Source organism: Schistocerca gregaria, chromosome X, assembly GCF_023897955.1.
Source record: "Schistocerca gregaria isolate iqSchGreg1 chromosome X, iqSchGreg1.2, whole genome shotgun sequence".
In the NCBI taxonomy this organism is placed as follows: domain Eukaryota; kingdom Metazoa; phylum Arthropoda; class Insecta; order Orthoptera; family Acrididae; genus Schistocerca; species Schistocerca gregaria.
Genome location: NC_064931.1, coordinates 795,035,488 through 795,050,434, shown reverse-complemented (window position 1 = coordinate 795,050,434; position 14,947 = coordinate 795,035,488). Strand labels below are relative to the sequence as shown.

The 14,947-nt window shown below is 37.6% G+C and overlaps 1 protein-coding gene across 1 annotated transcript in view; it reads right to left on the bottom strand.

Moving 5' to 3' along the window:
• Window positions 1–14,947, bottom strand: part of LOC126297466 (protein phosphatase 1 regulatory subunit 37) — a 203,138-nt gene that overhangs the window by 44,292 nt on the left and 143,899 nt on the right. The window contains exons 6-7 of the mRNA XM_049988342.1: window positions 3,413–3,542; window positions 3,189–3,330 (exon numbers count right to left, since the gene is read on the bottom strand). Of these exons, the coding sequence (XP_049844299.1) occupies window positions 3,189–3,330; window positions 3,413–3,542 (272 nt within the window). The remainder of the gene's footprint in view (window positions 1–3,188; window positions 3,331–3,412; window positions 3,543–14,947) is intronic.

Below are 14,947 nucleotides of genomic sequence, written 5' to 3'. Positions count from 1 at the left end.
GAGAATAGGCAGTTGTGATTGACTGCAGAACAATTCTACAACTACCAGTGTACAATTCGCATAAGGGCAGTGAGAACAAGACAAGACAAATTAAGGTTTGTATGGAGTCACACAGTAGTTGCTTTTCCTTTGCTCCATTTATGAAGTGGAACAGGAAAGGGAATGACTAGTACTGGTGTAAAGTACCTTCCTCCATACATCATATGATGGCTTGAGGGGTATGTAAGTAGATGCAGATTTCGAATAGGAACTAATAATAACAATAACAATAATAATAATGTTAATCTGTACTACTATATAAAGACATAGTTTAAAACTGCATCAAAAATTTTGAAAGACTCTTGACTGATCTACTTCAGATTTTTATGCAATACTTGGATAAAAGTTTGGACAGACATATAATACGCATTTTTTTTAATACATATGGTATATAAAATGTATACTACTATACAAAGGCAAATCATTGTTCACCATTGTTACCAAAAATCTCTCTACATTTTTTTAAAGCAACACTGCACAGATTTCCTGTTACAACTGCCTGTGAGAAAGTAAATGCTGTGCAATGCTCTGCTGATGAAGTGTGGTTTCATTTTCTTTCTTGCAGTCAGTTTTAATTACGATAACAGCACGTTTAAACATCAGACTAACTGTTTCTCCCATATATATATATTATTTCTCCTTTTATACATAATTTTAAACAAAATTTGTACACACAACTATGTACTGTTTTGTTTTCTTTCTCACAATCTGTTTTAACAGAAAGCAGGAAAGTTGTATTTATGGCTTATGAGTATACTATTACTACTACTACTACTGTTTGCAAATTAAAACTGTGCAAAATACTGTCATTGAAGCCACTATCCTCACAGACCCAACAGTAGGAAAGGTCTCTCATACCCAATATACAAATGATCCCAACCAGTTCACCCATTCACTTTAAGCTACTTCAGATCCCAATCACGGTGTTGTTGGCGCATCAAAGAGAGGGGGGAAGCAGATGGACAGAGAGAGGTTGTGGGGCGTGGGGGGGGGAGGAGGTAAATGAACACATCAATAGAGAGGGGGAAGGAAGAGATGGACAGAAATAGGGTGGGGGAGGAGGAGATGGGGAGAGTTAGGGGGAGGAGGAAGAGATAGACAGAGAAATGGGGGATAAGCTCCAGCTCCGAAATCTGGAAATGAGGAATGCCCAATTGGAAATCAGAGAAACTAGTTGTAAATGCAAAAATGCAGATTTCAGAAACAAGAGCATATATTGTTGTTTTAGAAAGTAGGTAATTAGCTGCCTTCAGAAGCTGGAGATGTGATTCAGTTCTCTGATAATATAAGGGGGATACTTCCAAAGCAAAGTTCCTGCTACCAGGAAGAGTTATGGAAGCCTGCCGTGTGAAGGAGGGAGATGAGGATTGTGATATGGTGGGTGTGCTGTTCCAATAACAGCGTTAAGGTCATGGAGAAATAAGAGGGGCTGACAGTCAGTATGGAAAACTGCACTTCTTCATATGTATCCAGAATAGTTGTGCATAATAAAGTGACAAAAGATCAAAATGATGAACATCACAGGTGTATTGTATGCAGACGTTCATCACCAGCTCCAAGGCTCATCAGCTTTCCCGAGAAAAACATTGAAGCATAACACTGCAGTAAACAAGAATTCCAATCACAAACATTTGTACAAGTTTCTTTTCCAGGCCCAAATGTTAGAACATATTATATTTTTGTAGGGGGGTGGGAAGATACTGGTGTCTTCTTACAAGATGTTGCTCTGTGTTAAGAGCAATATTTGTGGCATTTAGGAATCCTGAAATTTAGGGCTAACGAGCACAGAATAACCAACAAGGATAACTTCGGTTTTGGATGGATAGAACTTTAACCCCACTTTCTCAATGATGCATACATGTCAACAATGACATTCTCAATAAATGTTCTAAAGTTGATTCGTTTTGTACTTACATATAACTGGAGGTCATCACCATGCAAATTGTATTTACAATGGGACAGAACTGATGATATGTCAGTGTTTGGATCATAAGTTATTTTTATTGCAGCAAACATTGTGTTTCAATATTTGTGGAAGCCTGATTCCTATTTGTAGTTAAGTAGTTGGTAAGTTGATCAAGGACTACATATTGTAAAGTCTTGGATAACAGCAGTAGAATACAAATAGTGCAGTAGTAAGAGAGTGTTACAGCAGTGTCTTTCTTCTGTATGTGGTTTGGTAATTCTGTGTTCCAGGCCATTGTCAAAATGAGGGATGAGTGAAGATTTCTGTTATTGTGGTTAGTGGTGCGTTAATAATATGCTTCCTCATCAACCATCGTGTAAAGTAAATACTTCATACACCAAGTGTGATGGATTTTTTGATAGTTTTATCAGTAACACGATTTTTTCTGTGTAACATCATCCACCCTCTTGAAATAATCAATAAGTCTTATTTTTTATCTGCAGTTCAATAGTGGATGTCAATGAAGACAAGGCAGATTCATTCAGAGTACAGATGGCTTGTGTCTACTCACAATTACAGTATGAGTGTGAATTATTTTGTATTGATTATAGATCAGCTGTCTGTATGTGTCTCACCTCTGGTTGTAAGCATAATGATTTTCTGAGGTTGTGTTTTGCTTGCACTTCCAATATGTAGCACCTGAGGCTCATAAGCTGTATTAGTTCATCTGTTGAACAAACCCCTGATTTTCTTCTCAGATATTTTTGGCTTTGGGGAAGCCTATTTATCATACCTTAATGTCTGTTAAACCTATCAGTAAAACCACACAGTTCATCATTTATGTCCTGGGAAGAGACAGTAATTGTTTCCCAAGCTCTCTCTTGCACTTTGTCCACAGGTTCAGATAGACTAATGCACTCTTGCCTGCACATAGTTAATTGCAGTTTGTTTATTACAAAGTCAAGCAGTGTCCTGAAAATCACATCTCATGCATAAATTTTTATATATCCTGCTTGTAAAAAAAAATATGTCAATCCCCATTCAATGTTTTTATACTAAATGCTAATACTGACATAAAATATTCTTCTAATTATTAAACGTTCCATTTTTGTTGGGTACTGCACCTTATAACTGCAACTGCCTCCAAAAAACTCTGTTTACTCATTCTTTTACACATCTTACTATCCAAGAATCAGAATGACACAAAATAAAATGCATTTTGTTATAGCACTGTGATACATACCAGCAGCCTTGCAAGGTGCTTTGAAGCATTAGTTGTTAAATGGTTGTTCCATATCACAAGAATGCAGAGTCCCGCCCCAGATGGCTGTTCAGCTAGTCCATCAGCTATATGGCAAAGGCCGGCATCTTGAATGTTGTTGTTACTGTAGCAATGTGTTCATTACAATGAATAAACAAATTTCACAGCAAAAAAGACAGTCTGTATGTTCATTAATCATATCTCACCTAATGTCAAGTAGTTGAAGGGTTTCATTTGCACGAAGCAGGGCACCAATCTGTATAGCATCTGTCGGGCCAAGATTGTTGTCAGCCAAATACAATTCCTTCAGAGCACTGTTTAATTTCAGAGCAGAAGCTGAAACAGTCACACATTTCAATAATAACATGAGCAATTTTGTATATACAAAAATAAAGCAGATTATTTCAAATGACCTTTCGATTTCTTTGGAAAGAGTTATAAAAGACAAATTTCCAGCTATACAACTAAGTTATTGACTATAGAGAAGTTACCAGTATTCTGGGTAAAAAATTACTGCTGTGTTCCCAGCCTGTGGAGGGCATAAGAATTTGAGATGTGTCCAAACTCTTTAAGTGCCTGACTACAAATCCAGTGGCATGAAGTTTTTTTTCCCCAGTTGGCATTCGATTTTTTTCCTGTCACTTCTTGCTTCTTTCACCTCTGGCAACGATTTGTTAATGTGAAAAATGCCAAGTTGCATCATGGATGGGAGTCCAAATTAAACTGTGAGCTCACCTTTAACTGGATGGGTAAAGAAGGCAAGGGTATATAATCTCGAATAGAGCTGCATTTAGTAAAGCTCTGTGGTGTTCAAACCAATCTCCAAGTTGAGGACAGTTATTACTTATGTCCAAAGGATGGAAAAAGAACTTTTTTTACACATTCACAGACATTCATAAAAGGTTATAAAAGTTGGAACACACATAATGAACTCTTAGAAAACAAACTGAGCACTTCTGTACTTATCTGGTGGCTGTTATTCATCATGGAAACAGTAAAATATGGAAAATAGTACATCATAATTGTTTTGAATCTGTCAATAGGTTTGGCACAGATTTTATGTCTTAAGGAACCTCAAACAGTACACCATGGATACTAGAGCTGTACCCTCCCTCTATCTTTATGAAATTATTATCCTTTTATACAACAATCTGACATTTTTTAATAAAATCATTCTGACTACATTTGCAACACATGAAAACAAAGAAAACTTTTTGCTTTCCACACAAAAACTAAAGTTATGAGATTAAGCACACACAAGCAATTATATGAGAGATAGCTGTGGTGTTGGAGAGAGGAGAACTAGGGAGGGAGGGGGGAAGGGGATAGGGGGGAGGGGGATGAGAGAGAGCACTACTGTCACCATGGTGAATGGAATCGATGGGTGTGCTTTGTGATTGTGATATTATCAGACTTTGTACGGCAATCTTTGTGATGGTCAACTGCAGGATCCATCGTGCAGGTATGGGCTTTAAATGAGTACCCATGTTAAGGGCGTAATGTGAGTATCAACAATCGGGGGAAACCATTGTTGTTAGGATCATCTGCCATGGGTCACAATGTACTGAAGACATGGGCTACTAACACTTACTGCAAGAGGTGAACATGGAGTAAATCAGATGACGAATGACAATGATGATGACAACAATGACGACAACAACAACAACAACAGCAACAATAATAATAACAATAATAACAAAAACTACCACCACCATCAAGCAGCCATACTGTCCAAAGTGCTCATATCATTAAGGTTCAGTTGTACAATCATATTTTAATGCATGGTTGGCAATATGTGGAACAGACTAACTACAACACAACTGTGAGTATCTATTGTACAATCTATTATATTCCACATTTAATTATACCACAAACAGAATGCCATTCTGTTAGACTGAGAATATAGATCAAGTTAATTTAATATGTTTGTGCGCTAAAGTTGTGATAGTCAATCAGTTTTGTCTTTGTATGAAGAAGCATTAAATGTAAACATAAATGAGAAGCATTTAACCCTCTCACTTCCTCTGGCTTCAACTGTATACATTAGCTTTCACTGTGACTTAGCTGCAACAGAAGTATTTTTCCCCAATGGAAACCTGAGGTACACATTTGTTGATGTTCGTCCTTTTCATCATGAACAAGTGCTGCCAACCATTGGGCACCACTATGAATATATCAGCAAGTCAGTGTGCAGCAGCTTGCGACCACCAGAATACAAAGATGTGGTCGATTTGCTATATTCCACTGTATAGTTGAATATTGTTATTTTTGATGGTAATTATTGATTGATCATTTTACTATTTATTACAATAGAAAATATTTCATTATTAGTTATCTTAGTCCATAAAATGAAGCCAAGTGTACAAAGTATGTTTTGAAAACAGCTACATATTTTTGTATAAATATTGCATCCAAAAATCATTAAAAAAATCGCCTAAGAGCATTACCACATAATTAAAAATGTTCTCTTCTCCAGAAAAAATTCATGTCTGAAAGAGTTAAACTGTCAGAATTACAGTCTTGAGCATACACTACAACAACTGGACATCAAAGTGTGCTCCAAGAATTTACTGGAAAAAAAGTTACTGGATTCAGTCACAACTATTGAACAGTTAATGAAAAAGATTTTAATAGCCTTGAAAGTTACACATCACAAAACACTGTATCTTGAAGCCAGTTAAAGGATTAGATATTAGTTGTTCAGCCATTACATGATGTGTCATGTAGTTCTAAACATCAGAATACATTTGTTTAGGTAACATACTTAAGTGATTAACATTGCAAGATCACAGGTTCAGGTAAGTGCAAGATAAGCCATTGCAAATGTGAAATGCTGGTTTATTAATAATCAGTGTAACTGCCAGAATGTTGAATGCAAGCATGCAAAAATGCATGCATTGTGTTGTACAAGTGCTGAATGTCAGTTTGTGGGATGGAGTTCCACGCCCGTTGCACTTGGTCGGTCAATACATGGACGGTTAGTGCTGGTTGTGCATGTCGTTGGATTTGTCGTTAGATGATGTCCCATATGTGCTTGATTTGAGACAGATCTGATGTTCAAGCAGGCCAAGGTAATATGCTGATACACTGTAGAGCACATTGGGTTACAACAGTGGTACATGGGCAAACATTATTCTGTTGGAAAACACCCCCTAGGACGTTGTTCATGAATGGCGCAACAACAGGTCGAATCACCAGATTGACATGCAAATTTGCAGTCAGGATGTATGGGATAACCATAAGTGTGCTCCTACTGTCACATGAAATTGCACCCCAATCCATAAATCCAGGTGTAGGTACAGTGTGTATAACACACAGCAGGGTTGCAAGCCCTCAACCGGCCTTCTAACCAACAAATGGCCATCACTGGCACTGAGGCAGAACCATCTTTTACCAGAAAAACATAACAGATCTCCACCCTGCCCCCCAATGAGCTCTCGCTAGACACCACTGAACTCACAAATGGGAGGTGGTTTGGGGTCAGTAGAACGCATGCTACAGGATATCTGACTCGGATCTGTTCTTGAAGTAACTGGTTTGTAATAGTTTGTTGTGTCACTGTAGTGCCAAATGCTGCTCAAACTACTGCCCTGTCATCTTGCGACCATACATTCTCATGACCACCGCTGCCAGCAAACATGTACAGTGGCTACATTTCTGCCAAGTCTTTCTGCAATATCACAGAAGGAATATTCAGCTTCTCACAGCCCTGCTACATGACCTCATTAAAACTGACTGGGGTGTTGACAATGGCATCTTTGTCACCACAAAGGCATTCTTGACTAGCACCAATTCACCATATTTAAGATTGAAGGTAACTAATGCTCATGACTGTTGCAGTGTGTATTTAAAGCAAACCTGATTTTCGCCCTCATAGTGGTGCTATCAGTGCCACTGTTATGCGACTGCTGTGAAATTTTAATAGACATAATCTAACCTACCAACTGCGATTTATGTCACACAACTCCTTCTTGGTGTTCTGATTTTATTTCTCTCAGTGTATATCATTGCTGCAATGTTGTATTTTATCTGGATTTCGGAGGAATAGTAACTGTGGCATACCTAACTTTTGCTTGTGTAATCACCTCTAACAGTTAAGGGGGCTGGCAAGGGGTAGTGGGAGCATGAATATGCCGCAGTACACATTTATCTCCTAACTTATCTTAAAGCAGCCTATTTTATTTTTGGACTCAGTATACTACTTTTCAAAGATGTGATGGAGTCAATCACTGCTACAGAATCAACAGGTAAGAATCGCAAAAACTACTTCACAAATATTTAATAGATACTAGAAAGTCTTAAATCTGAAAATTTTAAGCATTCTGGAACCTGTTCATTGTTATAGGACAATGGCAGCAGATTTTCATATTATTCCTTATAATAAGAATCTCACATTGTATATGGTACCTTCTGATTAAGTGCACATGTAATGAATCTACTTTATCATGTATACGGTTTTACAATTCACACAACTGTGCCAGTTCACCATCAAAATATCTGAAATTTTTTTAGCTGCATCGCATAATGAATGCAATATGTAATATAAAATGCTTTGCACTGTATGTATTGCAGATGAAAACACCATGGCAACAAAATACTTATACAAATTACACACAGATTATTAATGGAGTCCTGATTATAGCTTCTTCGTGTTTCTTTGAGCAGTATGCATAAGATAAAACAAGAGAAATGTAAATTAACAGGTTACTATATATACTCATTTTCTCAGCATTGAAATTCTGTCTGTAATGAAATTAAAAAATGTGATTTCTTTTTAATTCATGGTCTTCATTCTGTTGAAACAGATGAATCAGTTTGTTATGCTTTAGTATGAATATTTTATTGAAAATATTATATTTATAATGGTGAGAGCACAAACAACTCTAGTTAACCATAGAATATATCTCAAAGTCAATGAACAAAAATGAAATCAAAGAACAAAGAGGATTCATTGGTATACACTGCAGCTCATAATGACAGCATCTTTACCACTCTTCATCACTCTCCCCCACCCCAACCCCCACACCTCTCTTTATTGTTTGATTTCATGATTGTTCATTGATTTTCATATTTATTCTTTGGTTTATTCGAGTCATTCATGTTATCGCATGTATGTTATAAATGTTGTTAATAAAGTATTCATAGTAAACACAACATTTTTGTTGACCACCAACACTTCAAATTGAGCAGCACTGCATGCTAGATATGAGACAGTCACATGATTGCACCATGTATTTTCCGCGCACTGACTCTTAATTTAATTAGCTGACATAACCTCTGACAAGACCAAACACTGTTACATCATTGCTGCTCTTAACAAGGACATGGTCATGGAAAATCCAGGATTCTTGAACTCACCATCAAGTGTTGACAAATACACTTTAATTAAAAGTGATCTGATCAGTCGCTTGTCTCAATTAGAAGCCAAATGACTGCAAATGTTACTCCACACAGATCATGGCAAGCAATTTTGTTAATGAAGACATTCTCAAAAGTATCTGGCTGTCACACTTATTGCCTGACACACAGGAAATATGCATTATATATACTGGCAACTTCAACCTCCTGCCAAAAGTGGTGGACCATATTGCCAAAATGTATCTGTCCACGTGTGTTGCAGCAGTATTTCCACAATCAGAGAATTGCCCGGTCTCATTACAAGCACAAATCACTGAGTTTACCAGACAGGTTACTGTTTTTTAGACACAAGATGCCTGTCACCCATCGTGCCAACGATCACCAAGCAAACACCACTGTTCACCTTCAGCTGAAAAAGGTATGCTGGTAGTATACATGATTTGGTTCAGAAGCACAACAATGCCATTTCCCATGTCTTTTGTTATGACAGTAACTGGCTGTCCAGATGGCAGCCACTGACTGTTTGTCACTGAGCTCTGTTCTAAATTACAGTAGCTAGTGGACACATGTCAGCACATATAGATGTACCTGTCATCTTGATTACATTACTGCTCTATGCAGCCAATGGTCAGACAATGAAGAGATATGGTCACGTATCAGTTTCACGAAACTTCAGCCTTCATAGTGGTGGACGTAGTATACCCATCCTTGAAGCAGATTTTTTTTTATCATTTTACAGTCTGCTACTGGACTGTCGTCACAAGTGCCTTCTTGATACAACCACTAACTTTGACAGCCATGAGTTTTTAAGCCATGTGGACAATACTGCCAGACACAAAATCACCGGTGATTCTCCAGATCCAGAACTCTTTGGACAGTTCCCACAGATCACTCAGTGGGTATCCACACTAGTTTCTGTGTAGCACCCAACAGAGCACTATATTCTAATGATGACAGGAATGTTGATTCACACTCAACATAGTCAGGTACCGCCCAAGAAATTGAAGGTAGTGAAGTGGGAATTTTCTTCTATGCTTCCCCAATGGATCTGTCATCCATTATACAACAACTGAGCCTTGCCTCCCCATGTTGCTCCAAAGAAGACTTTCGGATGGCATTCACATTTAATGCCAGAATGATTTCCGAGTGGTATTCTGTCTGACACATTGAAGATTTCTCATTCAGTCCTCGCCACAAACACATAATCTCAACAACAACCTTGATATGTGTTTTTTTTATTAAATACCCATTGCTCCAGAAGATACACCTGAGATCATTGTCTGTACTCCATTTGGCCCACTGGATTATGCAATGCTATGCAAACCTTCAAGCACTTTATGAACAGAGTCACATGTGATGTCATCATCTGTCATGTCCATCCTGATGATGTTTCAAACACAATGATGGTTCAAATAGCTGTGAAACTGATAATTCCAACTGGATTGATCATTGCCAAGAAGTTTTTCTTTGACAGTTCATTCCCGATGATCATGATGCATTTGTCCAGATTTGAAATGGAACATTTGGATCATTTATGACAAATCCTCACTTGCCTCCATTCATTCGGTTCAGTCATCAACCTACTGAAGTGTGTGCTTCGAGAAATGGAGAAACAGAAGTTTGAAGAACCAGGAATTCAGCTGCCGCAGGAGAGAGTGGAAGCCATGAACAACATCCCACAACCTGTTAGTGTTGAAACTTTCTTGGTTTTGCTAACTATTATTGCCACTTTGTGCACAGCCACATGCTTTTGGCCATCCACTAAACATCTTCTTACCAAATTCATCAAAACCATGTGACTAACTACAGTGGACTAGCAAGAGTGGAAACTATCTTTAACAATTTGAAGACTGCTACATCTGAGAACACATGTTTAGCGTACCCCATTCCACAAGCAGCTCCCACCTCGATGATTCATATATCTCCAACTGCAGTAGGTGCTGCACTTTAACAACAAATAGACCCATATTAGTAGCCATGTTCTTCAGTCATCACAACAGAGCTGTTCAACATATGACTGCAAATTACACGTAGCTTATGCTTCTAGAAATAAAAAAAAAAAATTCTGCCAAATGCTTGAAGGCTGACAGTTTATGTTGGTAGAAGTTTAAATATCTTAGGAAAAGCTTTTCTAAGGGTGTTTTCATAATGACAATTCAATACGGTCAAAGCAAATGATGCTTCCATCAAATCCTTTCAGATGTACAACACATTCAATTCATGATGTCAGTCTGATACAGTAATTGAAACAAATAAATAGCTATACAGCTATTTTCAGTTCTTATTCTGGGAAATCAATCTGATGTTTCAAACACAATGATGGTTCAAATAGCTGTGAAACTGATAATTCCAACTGGATTGATCACTGCCAAGAAGTTTTTCTTTGACAGTTCATTCCCGATGATCATGATGCATTTGTAGACATCTCGGGCACACACCTATCTTGATTCCATTAAATATCCCCATGTTGTGGTTGGTTCTTCTTGTTTCCAGTGATATTCCTTTGCTACAATTCATTAAACAGATCATCATAATGATTGTAACCACAAGAAGAAATCTTCAACTTACAGGAAATCCTTCAGTTTCATAGCCTTGTTAACTGTCATGTAATCTTTAGTATCATTGTCAATATTTTTTGCCATGCACTCAACAATTTCCTTTTGGTACTTGTATATAGTGGTTACATTCCAAATTTGAAATTCCAACTGATGGAATGAGGACAAACAGGAACACATTTATTCTCTATCTCATCAAAAGTGGCTGTGCCTTTAGGAGACTGGGGGAAAAAAAGGGTATAAATTTCTGGCGAAGTTACTGAAAAAAATCTATAGCCATTTACTGCCTATCACACAATGTTCAACAGTTATATTTAACTGATTTGAATAGCTGTGAATACAGTGAGTATTTCTGTACACATCTTTAATTCCAAACCTATTTTATGGTAACTCATAACAGTAGCACTGCTGTAACTCTGAGCTACCAGTTTTTCAGGTATTTCATTTACTTTCATTTTGTCTTGTTGATCGAGAGCAGCTACAGTTACATTATCTACAGTGTGAATTTTTGGTTGTACAAAGGAAATAAATCTTTATTTATTTCCCCCAGTAGCTCTTACTGAATTATTACGAGCAGCTGTGACAAATTTGCATACTGAATTATTACAACCAGCTGTGACAAATTTGCAGCAGTCAGTGATTGCAGTTTCGATTACCAACAAATTTTTCTTTGACAGCTCATTCCTGATGGTATTGAGGAATACCTCATGAAGTGATTCTAGGAATTTATTTTGAGGAGTTTTAGGCAGACGTAAGAAAACATGGTTTTCTGATTTCTCAATGTGCTGCTTCAAGATGCATCCCAACTCTTACATTATACCAACTGAACTTTCAAAGATTTCGGGGTCCTTGCAATTTTCTGTTTCTTCATGGCCCCTTCAGGCAAGTTCTAATTTGCCACAAAATTTAACACCATGTATCAGTTTACTCAGTATATACCAATTCTTTGAACATTTCAAATGTGTCTTTATATTAAGGCAGTAAGCACTATCACAAGTTGGCACATAATGTCCACTTTTCTTAGCACTGAAAATTCAATAAATCATTCAATTACTTTTCACTGGAGTTATGTTTTTTCACTATTGCATGAAAATTTGTGGTACCATTCTCAGTCCATGTGCTATCACTGTACTTTGCAACAAGACAGGTGAAACAAAAAATTCTATTTTACACATCACAACCAGTCAGCTGCATTGTAGATTGTTCTGTTGAAATTGTGTGTATAATGTTGACTGGATTTACACAGTTTTTGTTCTTGACTGATGTTTACACTATGCCAGAGTAAATCAGATTCTTTCACTTTCTTGCTGAGCTCATGTTCCAAATTTTTGCTTAATAAATTGCACACTGATTTCATATTGTGCTGTTTCAGACCTGTGGTCTACTGCAGATATTCACAATAAAATAAAACCCACTAAATCACAGGCACAATGCACTTGCACAAAGAGACTTTCTAATAATACACTTTCTTCCACAAATGCCTTGGTGGTGATAGTTATATTACCATATTATGGTGCACTTCACTTCAATGAGACGTTTGCGAACTTATTCCCATAGCAGATCAAACTGCCAATGCCAGAAACAAAAAACTATCTAAACCACTGTTGTTGTTGTGGTCTTCTGTCTAAAGACTGGTTTCATGCAGCTCTCCATGCAATTCTATCCTGTGCAAGCTGCTTCATCTCCAAGTAACTACTGCAAACTACATCCTTCTGAATCTGCTTAGTGTATTTATCTCTTGGTCTCCCTCTATGATTTTTACCCTCCACACTTCCCTCCAGTATTAAATTGGTGATCCCTTCATGCTTCAGAATGTGTCCTACCAACCGATCTCTTCTTTTAGTCAAGTTGTGCCACAAATTCCTCTTCTCCCCAATTCTATTCAGTACCTCCTCATTAGTTACGTGATCTACCCATCAAATCTTCAGAATTCTTCTGTAGCACCACATTTCAAAAGCTTCTATTCTCTTCTTGTTTAAACTATTTATCATCCATGTTTCACTTCCATGGCTACACCACATAAAAATGCTTCCAGAAAAGCCTTTTTGATACTTAAATCTATACTCAATGTGAACAAATTTCTCTTCTTCAGAAGCTTGTCTACATTTTATATCCTCTCTACTTTTACCATCATCAGTTATTTTGCTCCCCAGATAGCAAAACTCATTTACTACTTTAAGTGTCTTATTTCCTAATCTAATTCCCTCTGCATCATCTGATTTAATTTGACTGCATTTTATTATCCTCATTTTGCTTTTGTTGATGTTCATCTTATATTCTTCTTTCAAGACACTGTCTGTTTCGTTCAACTGCTCTTCCAGGTCCTTTGCAGTCACTGAAAGAATTACAACGTCATCGGCAAAACTCAAAGTGTTGATTTCTTTTCCATGGATTTTAATTCTTACTATAAATTTTTCTTTTGTTTTTTTTACTGCTTGCTCAATATACAGACTGAATAACATAAGGGATAGGCTACAGCCCTGTCTCACTCCATTCTCAACTACTGCTTCTTTTTCATGCCCCTCGACTCTTATAACTGACATCTGGTTTCTGCATAAATTGTACATAGCCTTTCTCTCCCTGTATTTTACGCCTGTCACTTTCAGAATTTAAATGAGAGTATTCCAGTCAACATTGTCAAAATCTTTCTCTAGGTCTACAAATGCTAGCAATGTAGGTTTGCCCACTATCACTATCAAAACTTTAATACTAAATATAAATCAATAGTCCATCAAAGCATATAAGGAATTTGACAGTGAAGTTTCAGCTGCTCTGATCACCCCTTTCTGATGTAAGCAGTGGAACACTAAAATATTGTGGAGGCTGGCATGACACTTTTAGGCTGTATTATCAGAACTAAGCCATTGGGACACCCATAAGAGCTGCACTGGGTATAAAAGTCATGCCCCCTAACCTCTGCTACATAGAGCAAACTGGCCATTCACCTTGAGACTAGCTACTATCTGCTCGAAAAACGTCACTTCATATCAACAGCTCCATCTCAGAGCCTTTAAACTTCAAGCTGCGCCTGCACTGAGATGCTACTGGGCACCATTTACCTGCCCACAAACCACCTGCATGCAATTTACAGGAATTGCGTGACCTGTGAATAGACATCTAGTGCCACGTACCGTTGAAAACCTATCACGGACCTGTCAAATCCACACCATGCAGAATACTACTGTTCTGCATTCTAGATGTGACCCAACTCACTATTAGGCTGGTGGTCATCACATTTTGGTTAATCAGTATAAACTGTTAACTACTTTAAATAAAAAGTTCTCAGGTTTCCAAATGGGTCAAGTAATTAAAATTGCACAAGCTTTCGGCCAAGTACTCCTTGGTCATTGTCAAGCAGTATGACTACCTTTGGGATGCTGGTATACCCCTTATATACACTAGCTGCCTGCTGTGACGTCACTGGTGCCTGTGCCATCGCCATATAGGGCATTTGCTGAGCTGCACGCCACCATCTCTGTTTAGGGTGTTATTGGTGATTTTTATTTCAATAGCTTCTTTAATTCCACAATCCCAAACCTGTTTGTGTGAGCCATGATGGATGTTTCATCAAATTTTATCCGGTGTCCATTTTCTAAAGCATGATCTGCTAAAGCAGATTTCTTGGGATGATGAAGGCAATACAGCCTCTGATGTTACTTCCTGCATTGTTCCACAGTGCATACTCCTTGTCTGACATAAGACTGGCCACATTTGCAAGGTATCTTGTAGAACGCAGGTGTTCTGAGACCTGCTATGTCTTTCAATTGTCTCAGTAATTGACACATTTTCAACAGAGGCCTGAAGATTGATTTGATCTCGTGTCATTTT